The 14,883-nt window shown below is 38.7% G+C and overlaps 2 protein-coding genes across 2 annotated transcripts; one reads left to right on the top strand and one right to left on the bottom strand.

Annotated features, from left to right (window-relative positions):
- Positions 1 to 922: 922 nt before the first annotated feature.
- Positions 923 to 1,771, bottom strand: LOC109166114. The gene is made up of 2 exons (XM_019315005.1): positions 1,578 to 1,771; positions 923 to 1,439 (listed from the first exon to the last, which is right to left on the bottom strand). Exons 1-2 carry the CDS (start codon positions 1,769 to 1,771, stop codon positions 923 to 925), a joined length of 711 nt encoding a protein of 236 aa, XP_019170550.1.
- Positions 1,772 to 3,645: 1,874 nt separating this feature from the next.
- Positions 3,646 to 8,738, top strand: LOC109166097 (putative receptor-like protein kinase At4g00960). Its single transcript, XM_019314989.1, has 8 exons — positions 3,646 to 3,699; positions 5,748 to 5,946; positions 6,658 to 6,804; positions 6,940 to 7,064; positions 7,177 to 7,387; positions 7,492 to 7,729; positions 7,899 to 8,049; positions 8,203 to 8,738. Exons 1-8 carry the CDS (start codon positions 3,646 to 3,648, stop codon positions 8,509 to 8,511), a joined length of 1,434 nt encoding a protein of 477 aa, XP_019170534.1. The 3' UTR covers positions 8,512 to 8,738.
- Positions 8,739 to 14,883: the final 6,145 nt, after the last annotated feature.

Here is a 14,883-nt window from a genome sequence, read left to right as displayed (position 1 = left end):
CCCCTAGATCAGATTGGATGGATTTTATAGAACGCGAAAACAAGCGTTCAACTATCACCCGAAAAGAATCAAACACTTTATATATATCGGACTTTACGCGTAGCGGATAAAACCAAGTAAACCGTGAACAATCGTCCACAAACAAAACAAAGTATCTAAACCCAGAATCAGAAATAACGGGGGAAGGCCCCCAAATGTCCGTATAAACTAGATCTAATACATTATTGCTAGCACGATCTAATCTATCAAGCGGAAAATGACACGACTTTCCCATGTGACATGCGGAACAAGTGTTTGACGAACTGAATTTATTTGACTCAACGGGGCAATCCGGAAGCACACGCCGCAACACTTGATCGTGAGGGTGGCCTAGCCGCTTATGCCAAATAGTGGATGACGCCCGAGCACTCAAAAAAGCTAGATGTGACCGGGGAACCGTAAGCTTGTATAGACCACCCGAACTCGGTCCTTTAAGGATTACTGCCTGTGTGATGGAGTCCTTCACAATAAAATAAGTTGGGTGAAATTCAAAATACACATTGTTTTCAGCAGTAAATTGTTGGACTGATAATAATGAAACTGACAAGTCGGGAACGTGTAACACATTTGATAAATTTAATGACTTTGACGGAGTGGGAATAGAGGCATGACCAACACTGGAAATAACCAAACCTGTACCATTTCCCACTCTGAGCACCTCACCACCCGTATAGTCCTCGGAATGAGTCAACACGGTGGAATCGGGTGTCGCATGTGACGTCGCGCCGGTGTCGGGATACCACGCCTCAGCTTCTGGAGCCGCAACGCCATCTCCGACCACTGCCACATTCGCGGCCGGTTGGCCAGTGTACCTCCAGAAACAGTAGATCGCGGTGTGCCCGTGCGATCTACAGATTTGGCATCGGGGAGAACCGCCTCTGCCTCAGTTATTGCCACCTCTTCCACGGTTGTTGCCGCGCCCGGAACCACCACGGCCACAACCATTGCTGCAGTCTCCAGCATTTCTGCGCCCACGCCCAGCGACCATGGCAGTCGGGGCATCTCCAGGGAAGGCCGCGCCACCTGCCGTGAAATCATCTGCAAAGATGAATTGTTGTGCCTGCAGAAAATCAGCTAGCTGCGGAATTGTCACGGGTTCGCCGGAAACTGCAAGCGACGCTGCCATCGCACGGTATTCTGGACGTAACCCCCTAAACACGTAGAGGTTCTGTTCGTCCAGAGAGATTGGCCGGCCAACCAATGAGAGATCCTCGACAATAAGTTGCGCCCTGCCGAGGTACTCCGCCGGCGAACTATCCCCTTGTCGGAGGGATTGAAACTGGGCTTGGAGGTTGAGGCAACGAGCACGCGTGGAGGACCCCAACGCCGCTGTGATGGACAGCCACACCTCCCGGGATGTCGCGCGGCCAACAGCGAGGTACATTACCTCGTCGGACAAGCTGGAAATAAGGAGCGACAAGATCGATTGATCTTGTTATATCCAGGCACCATGAGCCGGATTCGGCGCGACGGACGGAGTGACGCCGGTGGAGGTCGACGCATCGGACGGAGCTGCGGGGATGACCGCCGGTGGGTACGGGTGTTCGCCGTCGACATAGCCCAATAGACCCTGGCCACGGAGGAATGGCACAAGTTGTGTCCACCAAAAGAGAAAATTCCGTGCCGTCAGCTTGATCGACACGAAATGGTGGGCTGAGGAGAGAGGGTTGGTGGTGATCGGAGATGCAGCGGTGGTGGTGGTCACCGTGCGCTCAGATGAGTTGGTCGACATTCTTGCGATAGGGGGAGAAAAAACAGGAATCCTAACGCTACTGATACCAGATGGGTGAGAGAATAATCGTAATTGAATTAACTGAACAGAGAGGAACCAATAATACAAGCTAAGGAGATAGAGCTAACGTAATATACTCCTACAGTCTAGGATAGCTAAGTCAAACTAAACACTATCCACATATAATATTATGTACAGAAATATAATATTACTCACAAATATGATGTAATCTAAAGATCAAAATGTTAAAGAAAGTGTACTGTTTGGTTAGCGTTTACAAACATTGCAATTTACCAAGCGTTTACAAACATTGCAACCCAAAGATATTGAACGATTGAATCAAAAATTTGTTTCAAACCACTAAAAATACAAACATTGCAATTTACAATATTTTCACTTAACGTTTTTGAGAATGATTTCTCCAAAACATCTCTATATTTAAAAAATAAAAATAAGTTTATTGTAGAGCCATTTCGACTCCTTGAATAACAAGAGCCAGTTTCGTTGGCTCACTGCATGTCCATCAACGGATGAGCAAGCTTAATTTTTAAATTGGAGCTTAAGGCTCCTTTTATACAATTACAGGAGCTTCAAGGTTCCCATGCCACTTTTCCCACTGATGTGAAAAAAGTGACAAAACTAAGGGGAGCTGATTATTATTATTATTATTATTATTATTTTTTTTTTATTATTTTTTTTATTATTATTATTTTTTTTTGGTGAGTAAGGAGGAGCTAAACGCTCCAGAAAGTTAAGAGATCCTTCTAGTAGCCACAGAATGGCTGTCACGAGCAAGGAGATTGTTTAATCCCTCTGGTGGTTGCGGCCAAACCGTAGTCCCCCAAGTAGTGATCTGGCCCAAGTTGGCTAAAAAATCTGCACATTGATTTCCTTCTCGTAGGACATGGATGAGCCGGCAAGCTTGGAAGCTTGTCATCAAGTTCTTACAGTCAAGAATTAAGGTATCAGCTTCCGGACTAGACCTCGAGCAGTTAAGGATGGCTTGCACTAGTGCTTCCGAATCAGATTCCGCCACGATCTTATTGAAACCTCTACTTTTCGCAAGGCGTAACCCCTCGCGCATAGCCCAGAGTTCGGCAATAAAGCTGCTGGTCGGGCCTATTTTAGTAGAGAACCCGGTGATCCATCCACCATGCCAATCTCGGATGAGCCCACCAGCGCTAGCTAACCCTGTGGCAGATTTCCTGGCTCCATCCGTGTTAATTTTGAGCCAGTCTTGCGAAGGAGGTGTCCAGTGGATCCATTTCTGCGTGCCCCCTCGCATATTCGCAAGCCTAAAAAGGTATCTCCTGGCTTCCTCTGCTTCAGCTTTAGCCTGTCTGATAATGTCTGTTGCCCCGACATCCTTGGTGTTGAAGATAAAATCATTTCTGGCAATCCAAAGGTTCCAGAGGACGTGCGGGAAGAGGTTGTTCCATGGTATGCCCAACACGTTTCTCTCTTGCCCAACACAGTTAAGCCGCACCCAAGTCTTCAGAGGAGTGATGGCAGAGGGATCGAAGGAGGCTGGTGCTCCAGCAATGCTCCAGCAGTCCACCGCTTTGTCACAGCGACGGAAGACGTGGTCCAAGGATTCGCTGACATCAACGCACCTCGGACAATTGCCATCTATTGCCAGCCCGCGTCTCTGTCTTTCCTCGTTGATCAGGAGCCCATTGTTCATCATTTTCCACAGGAACATCTTGATCTTCTCCTTACATTTTAGAGCCCACATCCACCCAAGGTTGGTGGGTTCGTCATGGTAACCTGCAATCAAAGCATGAGCCGAATTAACAGTAAAGGAACCCGTACCTGAGTGAGGCCAAGTTATGGCATCGTCCTGCGTTGCGGCGTAGCTGGGCGGGACTGCTCGGATGGCGTCGACGATATCTGCCGGCAGTAACGTTTGGATGGCGTTAATATCCCAGGTATAATTATTATTTTAAAACTATTATTATTATTATTATTATTATTATTGTTATTATTATTATCATTATTAGGTTATTTAACATGTTAATCTAAACAGTTAATTTTTTCAAATATCTTTTTACCAATCGTTGATATAATTCAATGGTCAAATCTGCTAACGCTAACCGCTAACTGCAGATTGTCAAACAAGGACATTGCATGGTAGTTTCCTACTTCAATTAACTATCTTATTAATTAACTAGGCGTACTATGTTTATTTTAATTAAGTTTGGCAATAAAAGCACTACCTCATAGCATTATTTACGTATGTTCATTCATTTATCCTTATTTAAAAATTATAAATTTATAAATGAAATAAATAAAGAAATAATTAAAATATGGAGATAAATGGTGAGTCTACAACAAGTTGTGAAAAAACTTAAAATTAATGGGAAGAAGAGTTTTTGTGATTGAGTGAGATACTGGATGATGTGATGGATGTTGGAGCCCACAAAAAAATTGAAAAAAAACCCAAACTATTGAGGATTCCCTAAGCATTGCAGCCCTGGGTGTTGAACGCGGCGATAGCATTGCATTGTGCGCCTTGATGCAAAACGACGTCGATTCAAATTTTTTATTTTATTTTTTGGGAGAAGTGTCAAATAGGCCCATGTACTATTGTCAAGTGCTCAATTCCAACCATGAACTAAATTAAAGGCTAATTAACCACACTTACCTACTAAATTTGTTCAATTAGCTTTTTTTTTGCAGGTAATTGACTTTTTTTTTGCAGGTTACCAATTCAATTATTAAAAAAATAATTTAAAAATTATTAAAAAAAAAAAAAGAATACAGCCACCGGCTGTCCTCGCCGGACAGCTGGTGGCTGCCATTTCAAAGACAGTCGTGGCTGTTCGGTTGTCCTCGCTGGACAGCCACAGCTGTCTTTGAAGTGGCAGCCACCGGCTGTCCGGCGAGACAGCCGGTGGCTGTTTTATTTTATTTTATTTAATTTGAATAATTAAATAGGTAACCTGTTATTAATCTGTAAAAAAAGTCAATTGAACAAATTTTACTCGTAGATGGACCTATTTGACACTTAATTTAGTTCGTGGTGAAAATTGAGCACTTCACAGTAGTAGATGGGTCTATTTGACACTTATGCCTTATTTTTTTGAAATTTCGCTACCCTGTGTTGACGGTTAATTTTCTTTTAAAAAGAATTTCATGTTCAAAAATGTACATAATTTTATACTAGAATACACATAATTGTATACATAAATGTACATAATTGTATAACAAAATACACATACTTTTTTTAAAAAGATAATACATATAATCTAACATAATACATAATATACATAAACTTTTAAATAATAAACATCAACTCTTAACATAATAGACATAAATTTTCTGTTTCGAATGTACATAATTGTATAAAAAAGATGTACATAATTGTATAAAAAATGTACATAATTATATAAACAAATACACATAAATCACGTCAACTCCTTACATAACTTACAAAACGATATCATTTTGGAAGGCGCGGAACGCACAGTGCTATGCGCGCCGTGGTGCAGGGTATAACAATCCGTTGAACGCACACTAGCTAGGCGCCCAAAGGGTGTGCGTAGTAAATATCTTTTTTCAATTTTCTTTTTTTTTGCCTGACAATGTTTTTTCCTTTTTTTATTTTTCATTTTCTTCCATTTTCTCTTTCTTTCTTTATCTCTCCTGTTTCGCTTCTAAAAAAATCTACAAAAATCAAATTGATGTGTATGCTCAGAGAAGTGAGAACCGTGTGATAGAAGAAGAAGAAAACTAGATAACGTTTGTTGGCTCATGACAGACTTTGAAGTCATCCAGCCTAGCTAATAACTAGCTAGCTCCCAACATCAATCTATCAATAATCCATATCTCCATTACTATTGAAATAGCTACCTGTTGGTTCTTCCCTTTCGATCAGCTCAGCTAGCAATCTCTCCGGCCAGCAGGCCGGCAGGCAATGGCTACTATTATTGCTCCTCCTTCTCCTTCTCCTTCTCCTCCTCCTCCTCCTCAAGAGGTCCATATTATTTTTGTTCCTCAATCTGCTCCTTCTCCTCCTTCTCCTCCTCCTCCTTCACCTTCTCCTCATTCTCCTCCTCCTTCTCCTTCTCCTCTTCCTCCTCCTCCTCCTTCTCCTTCTCCTTCTCCTTCTCCTCTTCGTCCTCCTCCTCCTACTAAACCACCTGTCCCTACTATTGATCCCAGTCCCTCCCCAGGTACGTAAAACTTTAGCCTAGCTAGCTGTGCGAACGAAACGAACTAGCGCGCGCCACGTATTTAGATCTAGGATGTTAACAAGGCAAAATTACATGCATTTGTAGGTGAAAATAGGTGCACTTGTAAGTGATTTTATCCAGCACTTTTACTTGCATAAGTGCACAAACTACATGCACTTGTAGGTGAAAGTTAGTGCACCCGAGCAAAATTACTTGTAGGGGAAAGTGCACTTGTAAGTGATTTTATCCCGCAGTTTTTACTTGCATAGGTGCACCAACTACTTGTACATATAACACATTTACATGTATCGAAGGACAGGTGGCGCGCACTGATTGGTTCGCAATTTGCTCATGGGCGGTCGTTCGCACCAGAACGCGACCATATATATATATATATATATATATATATATATATATATATATATATATTATGATGGCAATTACATGTAGTGTGATAGTATCCATTCTAAATGAGTGGTCCTAGGTGAATTGGGTGAGATAATAGTAGACATATATAGATGGAGGTTTGATTTGATGGTAAAATGTAAACCTATCTGAGCTGATAGAGGGTGTTTTAATTTTCTCGTTCAAGATTGCAGATTCAGTGTTTGAGTACAGTGGTTTTCGATCGAAAGTTTAGTTACCATGCATTATATTGCGTGCATCTTAATTTCATCATTATATATATTCATTAACCTGATTCTGTGATAGATGCAGGAAACCATGGAAGTTCCAATTCTCCTGCAAACGTGATTATTGTTGCCATTGTAGTTCCAGTCATTGGGATTTTACTCTTCATTGCACTCCTTTATTATTTTCTGAGAATTATTAGAAATTCTAAGAAAATACAGACAAAAGGTAAAGATCGAACCAGATTAATTGATTCAATTCGGATCCATCTAAGTTTCTGTATTCCATCCATCTTCTGCATGTGTTTTTACAATACAATAATATTTATGAATAATTTTGTAATAATCTCCATCTTTCCTCTAGATGTGACTGGGATTTCAACTGAGGATCAGTCCTTGCAATATGACTTTTCTATTATTCAAGCAATTACAAATAATTTTTCCCCTCAGAGTAAGATTGGTAAAGGTGGATATGGTTATGTATACAAGGTAAAATCCTTGATGATTGGCTCTCCTATGTCTACAACATCTATATATTATTCTCATTTTAGTCCATCCTAGCTAGCTAATTGTTTCTTGTTAACTAAATAATAATCATCAGGGAATGCTTCCTAGTAGACAAGAAGTAGCTATAAAAAGGCTTTCGAGAAGCTCAGGACAAGGAGCAAAAGAGTTCAAGAATGAAGTTGAAGTAGTTGCCAAGCTTCAACACAGAAATTTAGTTAAGCTATTGGGATATTGCTCCGAAAGAGAAGAAAAGATACTCATATATGAATTTGTGCCTAACGGAAGCCTTGACTACTTTTTATTTGGTTAGTTTCACAGATCAAAACTTTTTTTAGTCTTCCTTCATAATCATCATGAATAGTCATTCCCCACCAAAGTAATTTGGATTTTTTTTTTTTGAAATATTCAGATGTTGACAAACAATATTTATTGGATTGGTCAAGACGTTACAAGATTATAAAAGGAATATCACGGGGATTACTTTACCTTCACGAAGATTCTCGTCTTAAAATCATACACCGTGATCTCAAAGCAAGCAATATATTATTAGATGCAAATATGAATTCCAAAATAGCTGATTTTGGCCTGGCAAGAATTTTTGAAATTGATCAAACTGAAGAAAGTACAAACAGAATCGTAGGAACATAGTAAGTTATGCTTCTTAATCACATTAAGTTATATGCATTCGTTGATGACAATAGCATATATTTACATTAGGATGTGCCCAATTATCATTGCAGAAAATGTAATTAATACTAAAATTTGAAACACCAGATATTAAGGTGTTGCATTGATGTATATAATATTGTTTTGTAGTGGCTACATGCCTCCTGAATATGCAATGCACGGAGAGTTTTCTGTGAAGTCCGACATTTTCAGTTTAGGCGTTATACTTTTAGAGATTATTACTGGAAACAAAAATCGCATCATCGACCAATCAAATAGAACAGTGAACCTTCTCGGCTATGTGAGTAAAAATTACTTAGCTTCCATATTAAATACATATATTTTGTATATGATAAGTTTGTTAAACTGTACAAGCATTATATTTTGTTTCAAAATCCTTCATAGTATATTGCAACCAACACTTATTATGAACATCAAAGTTGTAATGTTGTAGGCTTGGGAACAGTGGAGGGATGGCACACCATTGGAAATACTTGATCCGGTCCTCGCCAAGTCCTACAAGGTGAACGAAGTCATCCAATGTATTCATATTGGTTTATTATGCGTTCAAGATGTTGCAGTTGAAAGACCTACAATGGCAGAAGTAATGTTGATGCTTAGCAGTTATTCTTCTAATAGCTGGCCACCACCTCGTGAACCTGCATTTTACCATGGTGGAAGGGAGGGGATACCAAGAGAACCAGAGTTGGAACAACCTATGACGGTAAATGAAGTGTCAATTTCTGAACTCTGTCCGAGATAAGGGAGACGACCATGGAGTTCAAGAATGAAGTTTAAATATGCAGAATTGCTGACAAAAGAGACAGAAGATTAAGTGCTGATTCGCTGCATATAATTTTTTTAGGCTTATTTTCAAAGTCTTAATTTCATTGTTTAAGAAATTTGAGGAGACTAATTAAGAATTATGAAAGATAGACAAATAGTCCAAACTTGAAATCTTTTGAATTACTTTAATTGGTATTACCCTAAGATTTCTAGTGCTTAATTATATATATTGAAATTGCTCTGTGAATCTTAAATACAAGATGAACCTTAGAAATCTACTTGATTTTATGTTATGTGACAATCCCGTTCATTAATTAGATTGTTTAATCAAATGTAAATAACTGAAATTAAAAACATAAAATAAAATAAGAACGCAAGAGAATTGTTACACAGTTCGCAGCGCTTCTCCTACGTCTGTGGGGCAACCTACGTCTGCCCAATCCACTATAGATGTTCACCAAGGAGTATTACAAGGGGTAAGTACAAATGGCTCTCAGCCTTTACCGCTAACTACAACTCTTCATAACACCTATTCAGGACTGAACCGTGCATGCCCTAACAATCTTCAAGCTAAACTTCAGCTGAACCATGTACAGTCTGTGCAGCTCAGTTTAATTCCACAAATTGCAAAATTCTCTTTCTTCTAAGTTTTCAGATCATTCATTCGTTGTCCAAATAAGGAAAGTGTTTTCCTTTTAGGGGGCGTTTGGTTCAGGTTATATTATATAACCAAGGGAATGTGACATTCCCGACCTTACATTCCTATGTTTGGTTCATTTTCTCTAATGGCACGTTTGGTTCATGGAATAGGTCAGGAATGGAATAACATTCCTTGGAATAGACCTATTCCATCGTTTGGTTGGATCATTTTGTCATGGGAATAGCATGCCTAGGAATGAGCTATTACCTTCGCAAGGGGAATAGCCATTCCTATGGGGGGGCCTTGGTATTAGCTATTCCCATGCCCTTGGGAATAACTTTTATATCACAAATACCAAAAATACCCTTTGCACATTATATAATATTTATATATATTTAATAAATATAGTGTATTATATAAATGTATATATTTAATTAATTATAATTTTTATCCATCAATCTATATATATATATATATATATATATATATATATATATATATATATATATATATATATATATATATATATTTAAATAAATTGTATATATATACACACACACACATTTTGTAGCATTTGTAATTGGCATTTTGAGAAAAAAAAAAGTAATTTCTCAAAACACCGGCCGTGACAGTTTATTATATATATATATATATATATATATGTAAATAAAAAAAATAACTGTATACGACTCCTTAATTATGGAGTCTTGGCTCCTAAATTAAGTAGTCTGCTCATCTGCATGCCTAGCGGATGGGCATTGCAAACTTGCCTAGCGGATGGGCATTGCAAGCTTGCCTAGCGGATGAGTATTGCAATTGAAATTATGGAGCCTTGAGACTCCTTTTATAGGAGCATCAAGACTCCATTCCTTACTTCTCCAACCGATGTGGGATAAGTGAGAAAATACATATAAAAATAAATATGTATTTGTATAATAATAATAATAATAATAATAATAATAATAATAATAATAATAATAATAATAATAATAATAATATAATAATAATAATAATAATAATAATAATAATAATAATAATTATTATTATTATTATTATTATTATTATTATTATTATTATTATTGTTATTGTTATTGTTATTGTTATTCTCAAATAATAATAATAATAATAATAATAATAATAATAATAATAATAATAATAATAATAATAATAATTATTATTATTATTATTATTATTATTATTATTATTATTGTTATTGTTATTGTTATTGTTATTGTTGTTGTTATTCTCTCTCACACACACACATACATATACATGTATATAAATACAAATATATATATATATATATATATATATATATATATATATATATATATATATATATATATAACATTCAGTATATCATAATCATATTCATTATTATTATTATTATTATTATTATTATTATTATTATTATTATTATTATTATTATTATTATTATTATTATGTATAAGGGTATTTATGTCTTTAAAACCTATTCCATTTCTATTACTTTAACCAACCAAACACTGGAATACAATTACTAAAGTCTATTCCTTCAGCAAACCAAACAACAGAATACAATTCATATTCCATTCCTTACCTATTCCATTCCATGTGGAATAGCATTCCTATTCCCTCCAAATTCATTCCGTGAACCAAACGTGCTGTAAGGGAATATAACATTCCTAGGGAATGCAACATTCCCTCCACATAGGATTTTGAAGGGGAATGTGATTCCCTTCATTTTGTTAGGTAATGTAAGATAACCTTGCATATTTATGAATTTTGTCATTTTAATTCTAATTATTTAAAGATATATATTTATTATTATTATTATTATTATTATTATTATTATTATTATTGTAATTATATTATATATATTTTATTACGTTATGTTAGCATATAAAATAATTTTGTTTTCAAGTTTAAGATTTTAGTTAATATTTCAAAATCATGTAATTATATATGATACCGTTATCTTATTTATTTAATTTAATTATTAAATTTATTAAAATATATGAAAATATGTTAAGGATACTATATATATATATAAGATAACCCTAAACCAAACATGATTATATTACATACCTCAATTTTAACCAAACACAATAATCTAACATTCCCAGTAATCTAACATTCCCAGTAATCTAACATTCCCTAAGGTAATCTAACATTCCCTAAGGTAATCTAACATTCCGTGAACCAAACGGCCCCTTATAGTAGCAGACTTTAACTCTTTCCCTTAAGAATAGTCAATCATAGCCACTCAAAATAATGAATAGATCACCACCTCTTATTTTGTCCACTCAAATAGCGCTGACTCCATCCTGATAGCTTCTTGTCCGTAGATGTAGTTTCTTCAATTATAGAAATAGTCCAAGGTTTTTACTAAATAAAAAACAACATTAAATTGCCACATAAATTGTCAATTTTATTTAGGATTAACGTGTACTGTACGTATATTCATAATGTACATACACTAACATATATGATGTATCACAAAGTGTAATTTTTTGTTTTTATATCCTTTTGTTTGACCTTCTTCACTTTATCACAAATTTACTTCTTTGTAATCATTTGTTACCTAGGTTACAAATACAATAAATGAATTGAATTGAATATATAATGTTAAAAAAGGATTAGAAATTAAGTTTAAGAAAAGGTTGGGTGTTTATAGTCGTAGAAGGCGTGTCCCAAAAGAATTGCTTTCTTCAACATATTTCATCATATTTTGGGCGGATCTCTCTCTACTAGGGTTTCTCTCCATCTCTCCCTACTAGGTTTTTTTTTTACCGTGCTTTCGTCGATCGTTTTGTCGAAGAAGGAACCCGCTGATCAGAACGCGCTTCGACTATCTCAGCCATGGCCACGACGTCTCAGCAGCAACATGGCGGTTCCCCCCAGCGTGATGAGGACATGCTGTCCGAGCGGTGGTGCGACATGCGGATTGAGGATGAGGAGGAAGGTGTAACAGCCGATAATACTTTCCAGCCGGTCGACGGAGAAGGGGTAAAGGTTTATTCGGTTGTTGGTCGTTTTCTGACCAAGAAGATGATCAAGGTTGAATACATGCGGCAGGTCTTAGCCTCGGCATGGCAACCCGTGATAGGTCTACGGGTAACGGAGTTGCATGCGAACTTGTTCCTGTTTGCTTTTTATCATGAGATGGATATGCTCCGGGTGCTTCAGGAGGGGCCATGGTCTTTTGAGAATCACACGTTGGTCTGCCGTCAGGTTTGTGATGGTTTTCTGCCGGGGGAAGTTAAGCTTGATACTGTGGATATGTGGCTGCAGGTCTATGACCTGCCTATGGGATACACGTCTAACATAATCCTGGAGCAGGTTGGTAATTATGTTGGTTCGTTTATTAAGTTGTGATGAGCGCCAGGTTGGAGGGCCGTGGAAAACATTCTACCGTATGCGTGTTGCGGTACCAGTGGACCAACTGCTCAAGCGCAGAATGAAGCTTATATGCCGGGATAAAACCTGGGGATGGGTCAATCTGAAGTACGAGCGCCTCCATAACTTTTGTTACTACTGTGGTATGTTAGGACATCTTGAAAAGTTTTGTGTGAAGGCTAGGGTTTCCGGGATCAAGCCAGAACTTTATCCGTATGGAGCCTGGATGAGAGCAAGAAGGGCCAAAGGCCCGAGGCCAGTTAGAGCGTCGTGGCTCTTACGGCCGATTGGAGCTATGCCGCCACCACTGATTGTGCAGCCTGGCATGGAATTGTCGAGTGGGGATGGAATGGCAGATGTGCACATGGCAACAAGGGGGGACGAATTAGATGAGGATGTGGTGGCTTCGTCCAAAAGGCGCCGTGCTGTTACGGTGGAAGATGTGGACGGAGAAGCCTTATCGGTGAGTGAGGAGGTGGTAAACAACAGCGTGTCCAAAAACTTGCAGATGGCGGGTCTTGGTTCCCAGACCCGCCCGACCTAATGAGTACGCTAAGCTGGAACTGTCGTGGCTTGGGCAATCCACAGATAGTTCGTGAAATTGAGGACGTAGTATCCAGAAAGAAGCCTGACTTTGTGTTTTTAATGGAGACTAAGGTAGGACGGGATCATGCGGAACGTATTCGAGTAAAACTTGGATTTGAGGGGTTATTTTATGTAAATCTGGACAGTAATAGTGGTTTGAGTGGTGGTCTGGCGTTATTGTGGCGGAGAAATAGCACGGCAAGACTTTTAAGTTATTCGAAGAATTATGTTGACATGGAGATCAATATGACTGGTTTCCCTCAGTGGCGGATGACTTGTTACTATGACTTTTCGGACAGAAACAGACGCAGGGAGGCATGGGATCTCATTAAATCATTAAAGTCGCAGTCTGATCTACCATGGGTCATGATTGGTGACTTCAATAAGCTCCTGTTCCAATACGAAAAGAGGGGGGGGGGGGGGGGTAATCCACACCCGAATTATCTGCTTCGTGGTTTTGGGGATGCCGTAGAGTATTGTGGACTATCTCAGTTACCGATGAGTGGGTATCAGTTTACATGGGAGAAGGGAAAGGGCACGGCCCGGTGGATAGAAGAGAAACTGGACAAGGTCCTGGCCATGAATGCGTTGTGTGATATAGTTCCCGGAGCCAGAGTGGCAAATTTGTTAATGAGAAAGTCAGACCATTCCGCCATCTTCCTAGGTATTCATGATCCTATAGGGAGTGGGGGGCCACACAGAAGACAATTCAGATTTGAGATGGCATGGCTGTATGATGAGGGGTGCAGAGCTGTAGTAGAGGAGTCGTGGAATGAGGGGAGGAGTAATGGCTTACAGGATTGTATTGCACATTGTGGTGATCGGTTGGCTAGGTGGGGGGGGGGGGGGGGGGGGAGACCGATATCATAAGTTTGGTGAGCGGATTAAGAAGCTCCGGAAAGATCAATTGCGGCTTAGGGGACGGATGGATTCAGACTCATTAGCTGAATTCCAGCGGTTGGAGGTGGAATTGAGTAATATGGAGGCCCAGGAGGATGCATACTGGAAACAAAGAGCAAAGCAGCATTGGCTCAAGAATGCAGATGCCAATACTAAGTTTTATCATAGGTATGCTTCTCACCGTAGAAAGAAAAATTCTTTATCTCGCATTATGAATACTGCTGGGGATTGGGTTGAGGGGAATGATATGAAGGATGTTGTTATGGATTATTTTGCCAATGTGTTTAGTTCTAGTAATCCTGTTTCTGGGCATAATCTGTTTGAAAAAGTTACGCCAAAAGTCACGCACGCACAAAATGAAACACTTCTTCAGCCTTTTGGGGTTGATGAGGTTAGGACTGCACTGTTTGCAATGTTCCCAGATAAAGCACCAGGCCCGGATGGAATGAATCCAGGTTTCTATCAACATTTCTGGGATGTGGTAGGAGGAGATCTGGCAAACTATATTGTTGATTGCTTGAATACACGTACTTTTCCCCCTTGTATTGAATGAAACGAATGTTGTGTTAATTCCGAAGAAGGATGTGCCAGAGTTAGTGTCTGATCTAAGACCCATAGCCCTAAGCAATGTTGTTTACAGAGTGATGGCTAAAATGATTACGCAGCGAATGAAACCCCTGATGGAGGGTATTATTTCGGACACATAGAGTGCTTTTATACCCAATCGGCTAATTACTGATAATATTTTAGTAGCGGCCGAGGTGGGACATTTTTTGAACAGAAAATAGTGTGGTGCTGGTGGATGGGGGGGCTCTTAATCTGGATATGGCAAAGGCATATGATCGC

This window comes from Ipomoea nil, unplaced genomic scaffold (genome assembly GCF_001879475.1).
Source record: "Ipomoea nil cultivar Tokyo-kokei standard unplaced genomic scaffold, Asagao_1.1 scaffold0317, whole genome shotgun sequence".
NCBI lineage: Eukaryota > Viridiplantae > Streptophyta > Magnoliopsida > Solanales > Convolvulaceae > Ipomoea > Ipomoea nil.
This window is presented reverse-complemented; position numbering and strand designations above follow the sequence as displayed.